We start from the raw sequence: 19,408 nt of genomic DNA, 5'->3' as shown, positions 1-19,408 counted from the left end.
TGGTTCAGACCAGGGGTCCATCCTGCCTGGTGGTGTCTCCTGCAGCTCCTGGAAATGTGTGAGTGAGGAAAAGCAACAACAGGGCAAGGTGGGAGAAATCCCTCCCTGCAATGTTCCTGCATCTGCAGGCACTTCCCCTCAGCCCTCTGCATCCAGTGGGGTGCATGAGCCATAATAAATCTGTTCTCAAGGGCCTTTCCAGGTTTCCTTGAACCTTTATAACCTTTATTTTGGGAGGGATTTCTGACCCTGCCTGTATTGTTTGGAGCCTGGTTCCATCCCTGGGTGCTGTGATGGAGGAGGACAAACAGCTCCTCCCTGCCCATCTCTGTGTGCTGCTCGTGGTTTTCTAGATTGGGTCACAGCTGTCCCCAGGTCCTCTGTTTTTAGGTTGATAACTCTGAGCTTTCATTATTTCTTCATTAGGGAAGTCATGCTGGACTTGTGCCATCCTCTGACATTTCCACTTCTCACCTCTGTGTATATATGTATATATAATTATTTAATTTGTTTTTTATGATGAGACCACCGAACCCACCCACACTTGGACCTTTGGGTGAAGCAGCAATTGACATAATTTAGAATATTTTTTTTTTTGCTCTCTGCTCCCTCCCAACCATTTCTCCCAGTGATTTGTGTGCTCGCAGCTGAGCTGATGTTCTCATACCTGGTTTATCTTGGGCCCAGCAGTGGCAAAGGTCACTGTGCAAAGCTCTGGCCTGGCTGCTCTGCTTTCCCCACAAGTTCTGGACATTAAACTGGGCTGTGCCAGTGATGCTCCATCCTTCAAACCCCACTGATCCGGGATTTTCTGGCTGTTCAGGAACAGGTTAAAGGAGAGTGCAGTGCAGGACTCCATGCATGACCTTCCCCTATTGTTTGCTCGGAACAGCTCAGCCTGGTGGTAACACAAGAACTTTGAATAGCTGAGCATCCAGGGCTGCTTCACTTTCTTAAAGGAGTTCCTGGTGCTGGAGGAATGCTCAGCTCGTGTGTGCACACTGGATTTTCAGCCTTTCCTTTGACCTGTTGTGTTGTTTTTAAACACATGGAGGACTCTGAGATGGTGCCAGGCTGCGTGGAGGGGAAGCTGAGATGTGTTGGAACTTGTTTCCCATGTTCACTTCACTCCAAAAGTTTGGTAGAATGTGCCTCTGTTTTTTAGAGGACATTCACAGAGTTTGGTAAAAGGCTTGAGCTAATTAATAATTAATTAACCGCATGGACTCCATTCCTTGGGCCCATATGATGATGTCTTGATGTCTCTATTTTTATTTTCCCTTTTGCTATAGAGGCTGAGCAGTATTGTGAAGCAGTTTAAACATCCTTACCTGGAAGTTTTTACTTAGGGGTGGGTCAGGAGGCACAAAGGTGAAGCCAGTTCATACTAAAAATCTCTGCTGCAACCCAGAAATTGCCTTGTTTTGTCAGCAGACCCTGAATAATCCTGTGTGTGTAAAAGGGACAGGCAGGGAATAAATTCATGAACGTGTGAGAGTTATTCAGGGGCCATTAATGAGCTGCAAAAGCCTTGTCTATATGCAAATTGCTATTCAGGGTGGGATTTGGATGAGGTGGTTAATGAGGTGGGGCAGAGGTTTGGGCAGTCAGGATGAAAAGGAGCAAGGATGGAACATCCTCCTCCCTCTGCCCCAGAGTGGGATGGCAATGGGGCAGGAAGGCTTGGAAAACTGAGGGAATGTTGAATCAGAAACCGCAGCTCTCTCACCTGGTTGGGATTTTGATCATTTTGCTATCAGAGTTCTCCCTTTGGATCCTGTTGGAGTTCACTTGCAGTGGTTTTCATGGATTTGGAATCCTAGGTGTGGCTGAAACTTGGCTTCTAAAAATCCCCTCATTCCATCAGGGTGTTTGTTTCTGTGCAGGGTAGGGGTTATTGTGGCAATAAATTAATTGGATTCAGTCTGATTGTGAGGAAAAGTGTCTGGAGGATGGGGTGGTGGGTTGGGGGAATGAAATCTCCCTCTTCCCACCAAGCAATGTCCTTAGCATGTGCCAGAATGCTGGGAAAGCGTTCCTGAAGGCCCTGCTGAGCTCTGTGTGGGCCAGGAAAATATTGCATACAGAATATATAGAATTTCCTAACTCGCTGCGTGCTTGAGCCTATAGGTAACACTCTGGCCATACACATAAAATGCAGTTCTCTGGCATGGACAGCTCTGGAAGCTGGAAGGACAGAATATCCCAGATTTTGAGGGCTGAAATAGGATTGTGGGGTTGGTTTCAGCTTTGCCAGCAGTTCAGGCCTTGCCCAAGACGCATCTTTGGCTGTTTTCATTGCAAACCATTTTCTTTCTCCTCATTGAGGGCTGAAGAAAAGCAGGAAGATCTGCTTCCTCTGCCATTCTTCTGCCCTCTCTGTGCATTTTGCACAGTGGGGAGAAGCCCTGCTTGGGGCTGATATGGAAAACTGAATTTCCTGCTGAAAACTGAAAAACTGAATTTCCTGCTCCCCCTTTCCCTTTCTGTGTGCCCAGGGCTCTTTGGGCTCCAGCCCTGGGATCTGCATTCGGGCCTTGGCACGTGCTGCTGCCATACAGAATACAGAATTTATTTATTTATTAAATTCGTTAAATTCATTCATTTATTTATTTATTTATAATAAATAGATTGCAATTCTGTGAGAACAGGAGGTTTTCAATGGGAGCTGGACTTCTCCCTGCCATACAGAATACAGAATTTATTTGTTTAATTTATTAAATTTACATATAAAACTTTATTTATTTATTTATTTATTTATTTATTTATTTATTTATTTTTAATACATAACTAACTAACTAAATAAATAGCAATTCTGTGAGGACAGGAGGTGTTTTTCAACAGGAGCTGAACATTTCCCTGCCAGGATTTTCACCTGGCCTTGAATTCACATCATAAAACTACTTTTGCTGATTTCTCTCATTATAAAATACATTTTGGCACTTTAATCTATGTCACTGTGTGATGTAAATATAAATTCTATACTATATATAATTTAGTTTTTAAAATTTTATTCATTTATAATAAATATTATTAATATTTATTATTGAAGAACTCCCTGCCAGGATATAAATATTGTTATTTATTATTATTGAAGAACTCCCTGCCAGGATTTTCACCTGGGCTTGGATTCACATCCCAGAAATATTTTTTTTTCTGATTTCTTTAATCATAAAATACATTTTAGCAGTTAATCAGTATCAGTATGGGATGTAAATTTTCCTTTTTCCCCCCCTTTTCCCCCCCTTTCTTTCCTCCCCCATTTAAGCTGTTTTGGAGCAGTTAGTGGAGATTTTTCACTTATTTCAGGGAAAATCCCAACAAACCGTGGGATGGATGTGACCAGGGTGGTCCTTGGTGCCCCCTGACAAAGCCTGAGCTCCAGCCTTGGGAATTCATCTCTTGAAGGGAATTTTGCCTCAAATTCCAAAAGAAACCCTGAATTTTGTCACGTTCCAGTTTGGCTTTCATGATTTTTTTCCCTTTTCCAGTGTGAATTGTGAGCTGATCACTCCAGTTTTGCAGTTTTCCCTCTCTTGGGGCATTAGCAGAGCCATTGGTTACTTTTCAGGGAAATGAGATTCAATTATGTACTGCCTTCACCCTGCTGTTCAGCACTTTGCAATTCAGTATCCAAATTTAATATGATTCTTAATTAAACCTTCTTGAGATACCAGAACAATAGTCAGGGACGATGTCGTCTGTCTCCTGTGCTGCATCCTAGAAAATGGGACAAATGAGGAGAAAAAAGGGGATAGTTTGGATATATTTGAGTGCATAATCTCATCTCTGGAAGTGTTAGCTCATTTGGAGCTAATTAATAGCAAAGTTTTAGTGGATAACTAATTTTTCACTTAGGCCACGCGGGGAATAAATCACTTTGCAAGGTACAGAAATAAGATTGTGTTTTCAAATCTTGGAGGCAAATCTGCATCTCTTATGTCAATAATTTATTTTAATCAAGCTGGAGTTGACAAACACAAGGCGAGCAACGCTGGCTGTTGGTGCAGCAGGGCTTTACAGAGTTTTACAAGCAAACATCAACCCCTGGGAATGCTGGTCTTGGTGAGCGTGTCCTGCTGCTGGCAGGCTCTGGGAGCTGCTCCTGGAGTGCATTCGTGGAATTCCAGGTGCATTCTTCTCCAGCTTTCCCTCCAAATTGCCTCACAAAAGCTCCCTGTGCTTCATGCAGGTATTTGAGATATTTAGGAAGTGAGCAGAGGTTGTTTCTGGTGGGGAAAGGATGGCTGGAAGGGAGTCTGACAGGCAAATCTGTCTGGAAATCCCAAATCTCTCCAAGAGCTGGTGGGATAATTTCTTCTTAATTGTGGATTCCACAGTGGATATTTTATTGTTTTAAACCACAGAGGGAGGGGAAATCAGTGTGGATTTGTGACCTCCTATGTGGCTTCTTAGTCCTGTGTTTTTTTACACAAACAGACAGCATTTCAGACCATTCCTGAGTGCTCTGACAGTTGTTTTATTTTGGTTAGAAGCTGTGATCCTGAGCGGACACTGGGTTTAGGAAGCTCTTTGCACATCTGTCTGCGTCTGCCTGGGGCTCCAGTGCACCTCACCCCGTAGGAGCTGGCTCTGCTGTCAGCCAGCAAGGCTTTGCTGCAGAATATTCTCCATAAAAACTCAATTGGTGTGGCACTGACCCTCTCCCAGATAATTGTGTTCACCCTTAGCCTCAGGTGTGTTTGCAGAGAGGCTCCTGTGGCAGACCCAGGAATTCCTAAACTGGAATTTCTGCCTTTGCTCCGTGTGGAAATCATTCCCAGCTGCTATGAGAAAAAACACCAGGGACAATTAAGTTTAAGCGTGGCTGAAAAGAACCTGGAGCCTCCAAGAAAATGGAGATTACCACTGTGTCAGCAACCTTATTTAATACCAAAAGTAATAATATCCTTCACCTAGCAGGGAAATTCTCCTGGGCCTGCTAAAACTTTCGTTACGGATTAAGATAAAACGGGCCTTGCTTTAAATCAAACCTGCTTTAGACATGACTTAAGTCTTGGCAGACTTCTCCTAACAAATCTCTCTCACAGCTGGAGCAAATCCCTGCCCCAGCAGCTCTGCCCAGCCTGCTTGGTGTGTCCTCATTGCCACCACTCCAAAACCCCACAGGGTTCAGTGAGCAAACTCTGAATTTGGGGGTCTGGTCTGTGGCTGGATCCTACAAGAAAACCCCACAAGATTCAGTGGGCAGACTCTGAATTTGGGTGTTTGGTCACCCAGTTTGGCTGGATCTCCCTCTCAGAGGAAAAACTGTAGGAAAAGGGCTGTATTTGGGGTCTAGAAGGGCACTGAAGTGCCAGGTTAAGTATTTCCCATCTCCCAGAGCACAGCAAAATCCCACAGGCATCTGCCAAAAGCACAGGACAACCTTTAAGAGGTGGGGATTATGTTAAAAATTCCAAATTCTGCCTTTGCCCAGCAGCAGTTCAGGGGGCTGGGGCTGCCTCTGTTTGTTTTTCCAGTATCCTGTCACTCGTCACTGAGTTTTGGGACTTTTATCACCATGGGTTTTTGGGATCCAGGCAGTGACAGACATCCCAAAGAACTCGGTGACATCACTGGGGTGGGATTAGCTGGAGAGCTCTGGCTGGAATTTACAGGCTGGAATTTCAATTTATTTGTGTTCAGGTATGAAACAGCATCACTGAGCTTCCTAAAACTGAGTTTGGGCATTTATTGGTGTTCAGGTATGAAACAGCATCACTGAGCTTCCTAAAACTGGATTTGGGCATTTATTCATGTTCAGGTTGTTTTATTTTGATTTTATATTCAAGTTGTTTTATTTTGATCTTATATTGGTGTTTGCAGTTGTTTTATTTTGATTAGAAGCTGTGATTCTGAGAGGACGCTGGATTTAGGAAACTCTTTTTTAGGAAACAGCATCACTGAGCTTCCTAAAAGTGAATTTGGGCATTTATTGGTGTTCAGGTATGAAACAGCATCACTGAGCTTCCTAAAACTCACTGAATTTGGGGCTAGTCAGGTTTTACCAACATAATAAATATAAACTAGAATAACTGCTTGCCAGGGGAATATTCCATGGGTTAATTATCTGTAGAATTCCAAGTTCTGTGCTTGCATGGGCTGGTACAGAAGGATTTTGATGAGAGATCCTGCCCAGAGCTTCCACCTCAGGTGCTGCAGTTTTTATGATTTCCTCCCTGCCAGCTTCTTAATGTTAGCACTGAGCTTAAAGGTGTAGAAGCTGAGTTGAAAATGGCACAATCACAGAATGGTAAAGGCTGAGAAGGCTGGCTCAAGGGTCAGGATGTTTCTATAAATAGGCTTGCAGCCATTGAATTGACAAGGAAATCTGCTGTTTGGGAGCCTGCAAAGGTAAATAACACCTGCTGGCTGCAGCTCTGTGGCAGGGAATGCATTACTGGGGAAATCAGGAATGCAGGTTGAATTTAAGGGAGCCCAGATCTCTGGGGTGCCATCAGCAGCTCTGCCCAGGCTGTTGGGGCATTTCCAGCATTGTTTTGTTTGCTGATTTTTACTGTTTCACGCCTGTCAGTTTGCTCCTGCAATTCCAACCTGGCCTTTCTGAGCACTGATACCCTGTGCAAACAGAGCTTTCTTTGAAATCCTCAGAAATCCTCAATCCTCTTGTATGTGCAACAAAATCATATTTAAACCTGCTGCTGCCTGGTTCCTTCACTCCTCTGGTTCTGCCTCCATTCCCAAAACCTTGCAGGTGCCAAAAAAGAGCTTTTCCTGATGGAGCCCTCCTTAAAGCCTGGAGGATGTTGCATATTTATGATTGTTCTGCTGTGCTCTGAATTGCAGGGGCTCCAACCTGTGGCTCTTGTGGTTGCTGGACAAAGGCAGGAAGTCCCAGGCTGTCCCTGCAGCTTCCCGGCTTTGCCTCACTCCCTCCTGCAGATTTTGGGGAGAAAGAGCTCAATTTGTATCGTTCAGCCTTGAGAGTTTCCTTAGATGAGCCTTGCAGGTGGGATTTAGGGCTAGGGGATGTGGGTTATTAAAAATGGGGATGTTTTAACCTTTGTGATTGGCCAGGTTCACAGATCTGAAATATGCCAGAGTTCTGTGTGAGTGTCACTTTTCCAGAACGTTCCTCTCAGGGTTAAGGAGGCTGCTCAGAGCTTGCAGGAGCTGTGTTTTTACAGCTGGGGCCTGGAGTTTACTGGGATTCATTCAGAACCATTTCCATACTTGTCTGACACTTCCTCATTGCTTTTCTTAGAGAGAAAAAAGATCAATTTTACGTTTTTTTTACCTGTCTTTTGGAAGTGATTCGAGAATTCCTTTTTGATAAGGGGGAAATTTCCATTGGTGTTGTCCTTCACCTGTGAAGGAATTTGCTGCAGAGCTTGCTCTCTTCAGTCATAATGACCCTTAATTACTAAAAGATCACTAAAGCTAATCACTGTGTTTTTAATAACAAATTTACTATCACTGCCTGAAATTGCTGTTTATAAATTGATGATCTCCCATTTATTTTTTTTTTCTCTCTTTTTACTCATTCTCTTCCATCTTTTCACTGGGGTTTGAGGTGGTTTTTTTTTTTCATTCCTATATTTCCCCCCTTTATCTTTCAGGTTAATGGGGAGGACCTGTTGGATTGCTTTAGGCACAGAATGTGGTGTGGGCCCAAGCCAAATGCTTCTTGTTGTTCTGGCAAATAATTTAAATATGTTTTGGAGGCTTATTCCCTGCTTCTGCTTATCATAAACATCCAGGAATAACTCGTTGGGTTCTCCTGATAGATCCTAGGGCTGATAACTGGAGAAATGTCCTTTTAAAAAAACAGGGATCAAACTTGGATTTGAATATTTTGCTTTGAGGACAGTTTTGGTGCTGCTGGACAGGTGAAAAATGCTCAGCCTTGTCCATCACTCTGTGGATGCTGCTCAGTTTATTAAAATATAAAAAAATATTGGTTTTTACCTGGTTTTTACCTCTCAGACAAGTCCCTCCCTTCTAAAAATGGGGAAAATAATTCAGGTTCACAGATTATTTCCCTGAATAATCAGTGCCTGTGGGACCAGCCACAGGTTATCCAGGGAATGTCTTATCCAGAGGCACCTACACTTGGATTTTATTTATTTTTAAGCTTAATTCCTGATTTTCGTAGGTCATGGAGGCCAGATGCATCTCCTGAAAATGCTCTGAGCTGCTAAGCTGTGCTGAGGGCTGGAATTCCTGGAGCTCAGTCTGGGAATCTTTCCTTGGCTGGAACAACTGGGTTTGTGTGGAAAGCCAAATTTCATCTCTGCTGTTGCTGTTGCAGAGAAAATCCAAGTAAATGATTCTTACCTTCACCAGTTTTCATCTTTAATAGCTTTTTTTAAAATGCCCTGATTATTTTGGGCAAGAGCTGTAGGTAGAAGATCCCTTCCCTATGGGTAATCACCAGAGAGCCTGAGGGGAATGGCATCAGTGCTGCCCATGGATTACTGCCATATATTTCAATTATTTTTTTCCAAATCTCCTTGGTGGAGTACTCCTTGTTTGCGGGTGGGTTCTTTCAGAGTGTTTCCTCAACACACAGAAATTTGGGATGCTCCTGCAGCAGCAGGAATGGCATCAAGCGCTGGGGATGACACGGGCAGAAAAGTGGCCCCGGTTGGACCCGGTGCAAACAGGGCGGAGGGAAAACAGCCCGGGCTCTTCCCCACCTCTCACAGGCAGCTGTGGGGCTGGCTGGATGCCCTGAGGGGTTTGGGAAGGCCGTGCTGCTGGAGCTGGGGTGCAGGGATAAGGAATCCATGAGCGATGCACTTTTGGTGCAGGAGCACGGGCTTGGGTTGGGTTGTGGAGCAGGAAATGTCAGAGGTGTGTTCAGAGATCCCTCCTCGCTCCAGGAAGGTGTTCACAGGCAGGCAGAGCAGAAATGTGCCACCACCCCCTGCTCAGCTGGGTTTCTGGAAAGCTTCTTCTGAAAAATGTCTCTCACCATCCGCATCCTCTTTTTGAGCATTGAGTGTCCCCTCAGTGCCAGAATGCACAATACCAGTGTGTGCTTGAGGCTGGGATTTGTTGGAAACCAGTTTGAAGCTGTGTGGCAAAACCTCGACCTTTTTGGAGCCAAACAACATCAATTCCTTGTGCACTGCAGTGCTGTGTGCAGGAATGGATATTCCCACAACAAACACCTGGAATTGCAGCGTGCAGGATTTCTCTGCAGCCAGTCCTCGGGAGCTGTGCCTCCTTTCATTTCTCTGCAGTTCAGCTTTTTGTTGTTGTTTTGTTGCTTTATTTCCTGTTAGCATAGGGAGATCCCAACATTTTGACAGTTCTGCTCAGCAGCCAGGGGTGGGGCAGGTGTTTGTTATTTGGGGGCAGTCTTTGTGCTGGGGTTTGTACCTTGCAGGTGCCCCTGATCTTTGTGCTCCCCTGCTGCAGGCCACAGGAGAGAAATGCAACATTTCCTGCAGCAGAACTCTCTGTGTCTCTGCCCTTCAGCTCTGCTGCTGCAGCTGAGCCAGCCAGGGCTTGGAGCTGAGATGGGACAGAGAAAATGGGAGCAATTGAGGCTTTTCCTGGATTTCCCTGGTGTGTTTGGCAGCACTGGGGTTGTGCTATCCTGCCTGTCCCAGAGTCAGGATACCATGGATCAGAGCATGGGGAGGGCTTGGGTTTCTGCTGTGGAGCTGGGCTGGTGTCAGATTGTGCCCTTTCCTGACCCAGAGATGGGGCAACTGAGAGGTGGTTTAAAACTTTTATTCCATTTTCAGTCTCATGTGAAGGGTGAGACAATTCAGATGTTATAATTCACAGCATCACAATCAGCAGCCAACTATTTCCTAATTACATTTAAGTGTTTCTTGGTCTATCAGCTTTAGCCACACCATGCTGTAAATGCCTTAAAGCCAGTCATCTAAAATTACCTTTTGTGAGTCCTACCACAATGCATATCTCAAAGTTTTATTTCTCTAAAATATCTAGTTTTATTTGTTAGGCCATCCTTTGAAATTGTTTCTGGTTCTTTCAGCAATGTCTGCCCTATTCCATGGCATTTCTAAGTCAGCATTTCTTATCTCTTACGAATCCATTTCCCACAGGTTGGGCCCTGTAAACCCCAGCTGGGTTGGAGGAGGGACAGGAATTCTCTTGTTGGTGTTGTAGGAACTTTTCCCAGCTCAGCTTCCCAGGGGCACCAACCCCTGGCAGTGCCCTGTGCAAGGTGGGCATGGTTTGAGGCATTGCCCCTCTGTGATGTGGATAGAAGGTTTATCTATGAATTATGGAAGCGTAATAAACCCACCAGGTTCATTGCTGGTTTTAGGGATGGATCTGTCAGGGCCCTGAGCACTGCAAACAAAATTATTCTTGTCCTCCTGTGCAGGAATGCGCGGGGTGGGGAAGATGTGGGGATTTTGTTTGTTTTGGGCTCTGAGCTGGCTCCAGCATGGCCCCTGCTCTCTGTGTGCTCATTCCAGCTCTCCTTTACCTTACAAATGGGAATTATCCAGCGTGGAGCAGGAGCTTCTCCCTTGCCTCAGTTATTTCTTAATCCTCTCGTGCGCTTGGCGAACTGAGCCCGTGAGTTTATCACAAAACAAGAACAGGGTGAAGCTCTGAGAGGTTCTGCCTGTTCAGGAAGTGACTCTTAATGGTGATGGCATTAAACCCTTCAGCTGTAACTACTCATTCTGTTGAAGAAGTGTTTGTATAGCATTATAAATAGTGTTTTTCCATGTTTCAAATCTATTTGTTTCACTTTCCTTTCAGCTGTCAACACTTCAGATTGGAGCTGAAATGCCTTATTCTTTTAAGACATCTTCATTTCTTACCAAGTACCTCGTCTGTTCTCATTAGTGGCTTTCTGACAGTCTCAGAGTTGAGTGTGAAGAAGGTTCTTGGGGTATTCAGGGAAATAAAACAACTCCAGTTCCATCCAGAGGGTTTGTGGAAGGCTGAAACAAGGATTTGCAGCGAGGTTCCCGAGCTGTGGTTCAGCAGAGCAGAAATCTTGTGGCAAATTTGACTTCAGTGTGGCTGCTGCAAACCTCATTAAAGACATGAATCATCTCAGTTGGGGCTTTTAAATACCAGGAGCAGTTTCAGTGGAGGGAAAACCTCCCATGGACACCTGGGCAGTGAAGATCTCTGGCAGGTACTGAAGCTCTGAGATGATGGGAGTTTGGGCTGGTTTTGTTAAAGCCAGGGTAGCACCTTTCTAATCTTGGCACTTCAGGTTTGAGAATTTATGTGGAAAAAATCAGAGCAGTGTTTGAGACTGAGTAGTTTGCACAGTTTGAAGGAGCAGAGAGGATGGGAGCATTTGTAGTCAAATTCAGAGATGTCAAATGCAAATTCTGGTTTGGGTCTTCATCCTTCAGTGGCTGGGAAATTGCAGAGCCCTCCCTCGTGTGCTGCATTTGCTGCTTTGGTCCCAAATCCATCCATCAAGTGTTGTCTGGAATCAGATCTTCTGGGGTTCACTACAGAATATTCAGTGTGTTTCCTGCAGAAGATTCAGGCAGCCTGGCACATCGATGGGTTTTAGGCATTGTATTTCTTTATGATTCCTTGGGAGTCCAAATTTCTGAAGGGATATCATCATTCCAGCTGGACTCTCAGGCCTTCTGATGATGAGCAAGCCCCTGCCAAGCTCTGAAATGTATTTTTCAATGAAAGCCAGACCCTGGAGTTGATTTTCTGGCTCCTGCCTGCCCAGTTGATGCACACTGGTGATTACTGGTTTCACTGGTTTGGGAAGTGTTTTCCTCAGTTCCGGGAGAAGTGAGCCAGGTGACAAGTTGTACCAGTGTGATTCATTGGATCCTGTTGGGAGGCACTAAACGGCTGTGCTAATGAAGATGCTAATTAGCAGAGGGCAAAGCCCAGCTTCCCATCCAAACAGGAGCCACAGCTCTGCTGGGAGCAGAGCAGAGGTGGAAGGGGAGGAAGTCTCCTTTAACCCAGGAAGGTGACAAGGCTCAAATGGGATTATGTTCACTCTCCTTTTAGTGACATTGATCTCCTTTCTCTGAACCTGTGTGGGTCAGTTCTGCTGCATGGCAGGAGCTGAGGGAGGCTCGTGGGAGTGTGTTTGGAGTTGAGCTTGGATGTTGTCAGTGTACAGCTGCTCTTACATCCAGCTAGAGCAAGAAAAAATTCGTACCATCAGAGATTCCAGCAAGTGATTAACAAATAATTAGTTACAACCTTTATTTTGCACCGAGTCCTTTTCTCAGCTTTTTGCCCAGGGAATGGAAATGCCTTTAGAAATCTCTCACTGTAGACTTGAAAGTAAACACTGAGCGTTGTAATAAATACTGAGCATTATATTAAATACTGAGCATTGTAAAAGAGGGCAGAGCAGGGGCACAGAGCCTTGAAAACTTAATGCTTAACGGGCTTCAAGCCCTTCCTGGTGTAGTGAGGATGCTGAAGTCACCTGTTAATTCTTTGTTTTTGTTTCTGGTGAGGATTCTGGAATTTACCTGTTAACCCTTTGTTTTGTTTCTTTGAAGCAAATGGTTATAAGCCTTGGGTGAGGATGCTGAAACTCACCTCTTAACCCTTTTATTTTGTTTCTGGTGAGGATACTGAAGTCACCTGTTAACCCTTTGTTTGTGAGGTTGCCGAAAGTCACTTGTTAACTCTTTGGTTTATTTCTTTGAAGCAAATTGTTATAAGCCTTGGATGAGGGTGCTGAGTTCACCTGTTAACCCTTTGTTTTGTTTCTCTGAAGCAAATGGTTCTGAGCCCTGTTGAGGGTGCTGAAAGTCACCTGTTAACCCTTTGTTTTGTTTCTGGTGAGGATTCTGGAATTCACCTGTTAACTCTTTGGTTTGTTTCTTTGAAGCAAATGGTTATAAGCCTTGGTGAGGGTGCTGAATTCATCTGTTAACCCTTTGGTTTGTTTCTTTGAAGCAAACGGTTCTGAGCCTTGGTGAGGGTGCTGAATTCACCTGTTAACCCTGTGTTTTGTTTGTGAGGGTGCTGAATTCACCTGTTGACCCTGTGTTTTGTTTCTTTGAAGCAAATGTTTCTGAGCCTTGGTGAGGGTACTGAATTCACTTGTTAACCCTGTGGTTTGTTTGTGAGGGTGCTGAATTCACCTGTTGACCCTGTGTTTTGTCTCTTTGAAGCAAATGGTTATGAGCCTTCGAGTGTCGGAGCTGCAGGTGCTGCTGGGCTACGCGGGCAGGAACAAGCACGGCCGCAAACACGAACTGCTGACCAAAGCCCTGCACCTGCTCAAGGCCGGCTGCAGCCCCGCCGTCCAGATGAAAATCAAAGAACTCTATAGGAGAAGGTTCCCCCAGAAAATCATGACCCCGGCAGACCTGTCCATCCCCAGCGTGCACTCGAGCTCCATGCCGGCCGCGCTGTCGCCTTCCACCATTCCACAGCTGGGCTACGACGGCCACCCCGCCACGTCCCCCCTGCTCCCCGTGTCGCTGCTGGGACCCAAACACGAACTGGAACTGCCCCACCTCACCTCGGCCCTGCACCCCGTGCACCCCGACATCAAGCTGCAGAAACTCCCCTTTTATGACTTGTTGGATGAGCTGATCAAACCCACCAGCCTAGGTAAGGAGAGCTCCTGCAGGCTTTGGGGGAAAATGGTCAAATTCTGCTGCTGCTGCAGCGAGGGGTTAAATATTGCATCACAGCAGTGTTTAGAGAATTGCTATTTTTGGTAACTTTTGGAACAGATTGTTCTACATGGAGAGACGTCTTACCTAACACTCATTAGTTGTTTTAGCTGAGCCTCTAAATATGGTTTAAACATCCGTTATTTTAAGGGGGGGGCTTTGAGAAAAAACAAACTAAATCTTAGAAAAAAAAAAAGGGAAAAAACCAGTCTGCTTTCAGTAGTTCTTATAAACCACAGAGTTTCATTATTAAAAAAAAAAAAAAACAAAGTAAACAGAACTACCCCCAAATCTGTCAGGCTTCTAGAATGTTCTCAGCCGTGCTGGGAAGGAGTGCCAGGCTGGAAATTTGCTGGATCCATTACAGCCTGAGCATCTGAATTTAGGGTTCTTTAGCAGTTGTGGCTACTTTCCTTGCAGCTGATTTTTGTGTGAAGGTATAAATCACTGGTGGAGCTGCTGAGGAGATTGTGCTGCTCCCAGAGCATTATGTAATGTGTGATTTTCCAGGCTCCACTTCACAGCATGGTTACCTTCTAATACTGCTCAATATTGCCTAAATGCACCAGGCCTGGTGATTTCTGTGTGGTGGAACCTTCTGCTGGCTTGAAAGCCCAGCAAAGATTCCCTGCTGGTAGGAGGAGCAGATTGGTGAGAGGAGATCTGGGGAGAGAGGGTGGGTGAGTGAGAAAAAAAAGCCCTTTGCAGAAGAAATCCCTTGTAAACAAAGCTGAGCAGGTACTTTCCAGTGACAGTCTGGAGGGCTGGGGGATGTGGGAGGCCTGGTGTGTGACTGCTGAGCTTGTCTGTGCATTTCTGAAGGGTCTGGCACACTATTTTGCATTTTTGTTTTTTGCTTTAGCTGCTGTAATGGAGGGAAAAGCAGAGAGATTTTGGTAATTTGATCTTCTGGCTCAGGTGTTCTTTGCAGAGGTGCGCTGTATCTGTTTAGCTTTAATCTGAGCCCTAATTGCTGAATAACCATTCCAGGCAGTGCTGGTGCTGGGAGCTAATGAGGTGCTCAGTATGTGTCTCATCACTTTTACAGCAGAAATACTTCAGGAAAAGGCTGGAATTTCCACAAGACATTCCAGTGCAGGAGTGATGGCGTGCATTTATTTATTTAGTTATTTATTTATTCCTGGATGTGGGAAGAGCCCTTTGCTGTCAGCTCTGAGTGGGACAGAGCACCCCAAACGCGGGGATCAGCATTCACCCCAAATGCAGGGATCATCATTCACCCCAAATCCTGGGATCAGCATTCACCCCAAACGCAGGGATCAGCATTCACCCCAAATGCAGGGATCAGCATTGACCCCAAATGCAGGGATCAGCATTGACCCCAAATGCAGGGATCAGCATTCACCCCAAATCCTGGGATCAGCATTCACCCCAAATGCAGGGATCAGCATTCACCCCAAATGCAGGGATCAGCATTCACCCCAAACGCAGGGATCATCATTCACCCCAAATCCTGGGATCAGCATTCACCCCAAATCCTGGGATCATTCACTCCCTGCCAGGTCTCAGGCCTCAGGAGCTGATGGACAATGGGATATTTCTCCCCTTTGTGGAGTGTCAGGGTAAGAAAATGGAAGTGCAATTGCAAGCAGATACCTTTGGAATCAATCCCTCTCCTTTGTGGTAACTTCAGGAATGTTTGGGGCTTGTTTTGTGTGGGATTTCTGTTTGTCTGAAGGAATCCTATTAAAAAGCCTCTGAGCTGAGAGTTTGGGGGGAGAGCTTCAGTATCCATCATAAAATTCTGGAATGGTTTGGGATGGAGAGGACCTTAAAGCCCATCCCCACACCTTCCACTGTCCCTGGCCTTGGACACTGCAGGGATCCAGGGCAGCCACAGCTCCTCTGGGAATTCGTCCCAGCCCCTCCCCAGCCTGCTCAGACTCAGATTCATTTTCTCCATTTATGCATTTTCTGATACTTTGGCTACAAAATCTGAGATGATTTGTAGAAGGTTTGCCCCAGATGGTCTGGGCACCCTTCTGTGTGCTGCCAGCAGTGTGGGTTTCCTCAAGTGTCCCACGTGTGGGTTCCCTGGTTTGTTTTCCACTGGCAGATATTACTGCAGCCACTCAGAACTTGGAATCGAGCCAGTGTTTCAGCATCTCCTGCTTGCTTTTTCCCATCAGATTACTCATGGGATAGGGATAAAGGACTTTTGAATTGACTCTGGTTCCCTCCCCCACAAGGATGAACTGATGACCCGATGTGGGGTTTGGAATGATTCTCTGCCTGCTTGGAACAGAAGGGAAAGAAAATGTGTTTGAGAGAGAGAATTTGTGTAATTCAAACTTCACACCCTCCTGAAATGACATAAAACCGGGCAAAGCACATCCCTGGGTGCTGGGATTGCCCCTGGTTGTTCCCAAGGGCAGGTGGCACAGCTGGGAAGGTTTGCTCCAGTTGCTGTCCCTTTGAGAGGTGATGGTTGGTTGAAAAAGCAATAATTTGAGCGAGCCTCGGGGCAGGGAGGGTGCCCAGCAGGGCACTTGAGCAGGCATTCTGTACCCAAATATTTCGTGTGGGTGGGTAGCACGCAGCTAATGTGAGGAACAGATAAGGAAATGAAATCTGCTAACTCTTATTTGTACCGTCAGGAACAAAAGGAGGAAACAGAAATTCTTATATTTAAATAGAAATTCTTATATTTGACTGCAGCTCAGCCTGGGATTCAGAGGGATGTGCCGGGCTGGCTTCATGGAATGCAGGGATTTCTCCATCCCTGCCCTTCTCACCAGCAACCTGGGGTTCTGGGCTGGATCCCAGAATCCCTGAGGCTGGAAAAGCCCTCCAGGATCAGGGTCCAGCCTTTGATCATCACCTTGTCCCCAGCCCAGGCCCTGAGTGCCAGTCCAGTGCTCCTTGGCCGCTGCTGGGGTGAGACAAAGAGCCATTTGTTCCTTTGCAGTGGAGCTGTTGAATTTGATCCACATTTATTAGTCACCCTCCCTGCCAAGTGCAGAGAGCATGGGGATGGGATGGGTTTGTGTCCCAGCCAGCCAGGAAAGCTCCTCGTTCTGAAATCTGTGCTTGCAGCTCTCTGCCCCTGCTTAACCACCATTTTCAGGGATTTTTAGTTTTTTAATAAGGATTTTTTGTGTTTGAAGGAAAAGCTGCCCACTCTGGCTTTGATGGAATGTTTGCCTTATTCCTGTGCTTCTCTGTTGTTCTCCTAATAGGATCTAAGGAGGAGAATTGAGGTTGTTTGTCAAGTGAAGCTGCAGCTCTGCCTTAATTCCCCCATTTCCAGCCCCCAGAGCACAGACATTGCTAATTGGTTGTTTTTTAAGCACATTTTCTAAAAGTAACTCCTAACACACAGATAAGATCTCTTTTGTGTGCTGAAATGTGTTTGCTGTGAGTAGCAAGGCCCAGAATTTGCCAGATTATTGTGGAAGGAACATGAGATAGTTAAACAGCATCTTAAAAATGCCTCTTGTTCCAGCAAATGTCATTCCTAATTGCTGGAGCTGTGTAGTTGTTCCAAAAAACATTTTAACTGGCTTAGGGGTCTTTACTTACCTGTAAGGGAAATGAAGATGTTTTATTTTTTTTTTCCAATTGAAAGGATTAAAGAGGCTGTGAGCTCTCCTCCTGTTTAAAATCAGTCTAAATGGCACAAGGATCATCCTCCTGCAGTTTATTTGCTGTGCTTCATCTCTCAGTGATACAAACAGAGCACTGGAAGCTGGATATGAGCCAGAGAAAGGAGAATTTTTACCTGCAGCCTCCTGGAAGGAAGAGGCACAGATCAGTCATTATCCCTCAGAGGCAGCAGAATTCCAGCTCCATCAGAGCCTCCACTGAGGCACTCTTGATGGAGGGCTCCGGTTAATTCCTTCATTTCTGTGCTCTGCTAGCAGGATTTCTGCAGGCAGCACAATTTCCCCCTCAGGGTTGATTCCCACCCTGCATTTGTGCCTTGCACTTCCCCTGGGTTTTCCTGTGACAATCCTGGTGCCTCAGACCTGGAGCCAGATCTTGCAGCTGAGCTGCCTAAAATCTTGAGGGTGCCTGTAGTTCAAGGTACAGCCATTAAACAATTAAACAATTCAGTGCACGAGAGAGCCGGGCTGGAACCCATGAAAGTTTTGTTTGGCAAGAATTTCTCCTTTTTCTCTATCAGCGAGCTGATCTCGTGCTCTGTGCAATTGCTATTATGGTTTATATGAAAGTCACGCTTTTACTGTCTGCTGTGTTTATTATTTTTTTGAAATGTACTTTGTGGGAGGAAGTTCAACAAAACACTAAATTCTCAACTCAGCTTTGAGTTCTCTGACTTCCGGCCCTGCAGCTTTGAACTGTGCAAGAACGGGGTGAAATATTGGCTCTGTGCTGGGGCTCAGCTGGAATTACAGCACATTTGGGGTTCTTTAGTTGGGTTTGCATGTGCTGGGCCCCAGGATAAGCTTTCCACAGCTGAGAGTTTCTGCTGAGAGAGCTTTAAGCAAATGGGTAACTCCTAGAAAAAGGATTTATTCAGGTTTTCTTCAGCTGGTTGCTCAATCTCCTTGTGTGTGGAGCTGAGGTCAGTGAGGTTCCAGGACAGGGATGTCCCCAAGATTCCAGGACATGGATGTCCTAGGATTCCAGGACATGGATGTCCCAAGGTTCCAGGACATGGATGTCCAAGATTCCAGGCCCTGACAAAGTTTCCAGGCCCTGCAAAGGACTTTTTTTGGACATGGATGTCCAAAGTTTCCAGGCCCTGACAGGACATGGATATTTCCAGACATGGCTGGAATGGAACTGGGAATCACAGGAAATATAAAATATCCTGAGTTAAGACAAACAAGGGACAAAACCCATCTCCCTGGCCCAGCAATGCCATCTTGTGCTGGAGGAAAAGCTTTTCTTGTTGAGAGGAGAACTTCTCCAGAGCAGGGATGTGGCAGTGCTGGCTTTGTGCTGCTCCTTTGAGGTGGCTGACTTGGTGCTTTTAGCAATAAAAGTTAAAATATCAAAGCTGAAAGCAGCATGGGAGTTGTGGGATGGAATTCAGGTGTCTGAAGGAATCAAGGGGCTGAATTTGAGCAAGGAGGATCCTGTGGTGTTCCTTCCCTCTGGGAAAATGCTGGGTCAGGTGAGATCCAGGGATACAGGAGAGGAGAGCTGGGATCCATCCCAGAGGTGGTTGGGAGAGTGAAGAGTTGGAAATGTTGGCATGGAAATGTCCCCTGATCTTCCTGCAGGTCTTCAGGAATACTCCACCCCATGAGTGATTTAAAGAATGAATAATCTCACATAAATGTCTGTCCAATTGCACATAACTTCCAGCTGATCTCTTCTGTCTTCTGTTTATACAACATATCAGAAAGAGTTATAAAATCCATAATATTTATGGATTAATTGTAGCCCTTGGAGTATTTCCAGGCTATTTTCATATATATCTTTAGGCACAATTTCAAATAAGCTCCTTCACATTTCTTTACTCCCTTCCTTTCCCACCCCCAGGGTGGCTCTGCCTGTTCCTCCTGAGGATTAACTGTGAGTTGGACAGAATCTAAAATGGATGTGAAGGGATGAATGCAGCAGCTGGCCAGAGCCAGGGCTCAGTTTCTCACCTGTGCCAAGGTGGGGATTGTGGCCCTGGCACTTTCCTTTCCTCTGGGTGTTTTGGGCACAGCTCTGACTGGGGGGGTGCCAGAAGGGCTCAGCAGGGCAAGAAGGATTTGGGTGTTCGCTAAAATGCCTCCCCTCAAGTGGTTTTGAAGGGTTTGGAGAGAATGCAGCACCCATTGTGATAATTGGAATGAAGCAGAATGGCCAAGGGGGGACAAAAAGCAGTG

General features: G+C 45.6%; 1 protein-coding gene across 1 annotated transcript in view; it reads left to right on the top strand.

Annotated features, from left to right (window-relative positions):
* The window catches only part of PIAS1 (protein inhibitor of activated STAT 1), a 55,298-nt gene that overhangs the window by 8,622 nt on the left and 27,268 nt on the right, over nt 1-19,408 (top strand). The window contains exon 2 of the mRNA XM_059482099.1: nt 13,089-13,533. Within this exon, the coding sequence (XP_059338082.1) occupies nt 13,089-13,533 (445 nt within the window). The remainder of the gene's footprint in view (nt 1-13,088; nt 13,534-19,408) is intronic.

This window comes from Ammospiza nelsoni, chromosome 14 (genome assembly GCF_027579445.1).
Source record: "Ammospiza nelsoni isolate bAmmNel1 chromosome 14, bAmmNel1.pri, whole genome shotgun sequence".
NCBI lineage: Eukaryota > Metazoa > Chordata > Aves > Passeriformes > Passerellidae > Ammospiza > Ammospiza nelsoni.
Note: the sequence above shows the minus strand (reverse complement) of the source record. Positions and strands in the feature narration are given on the sequence as shown.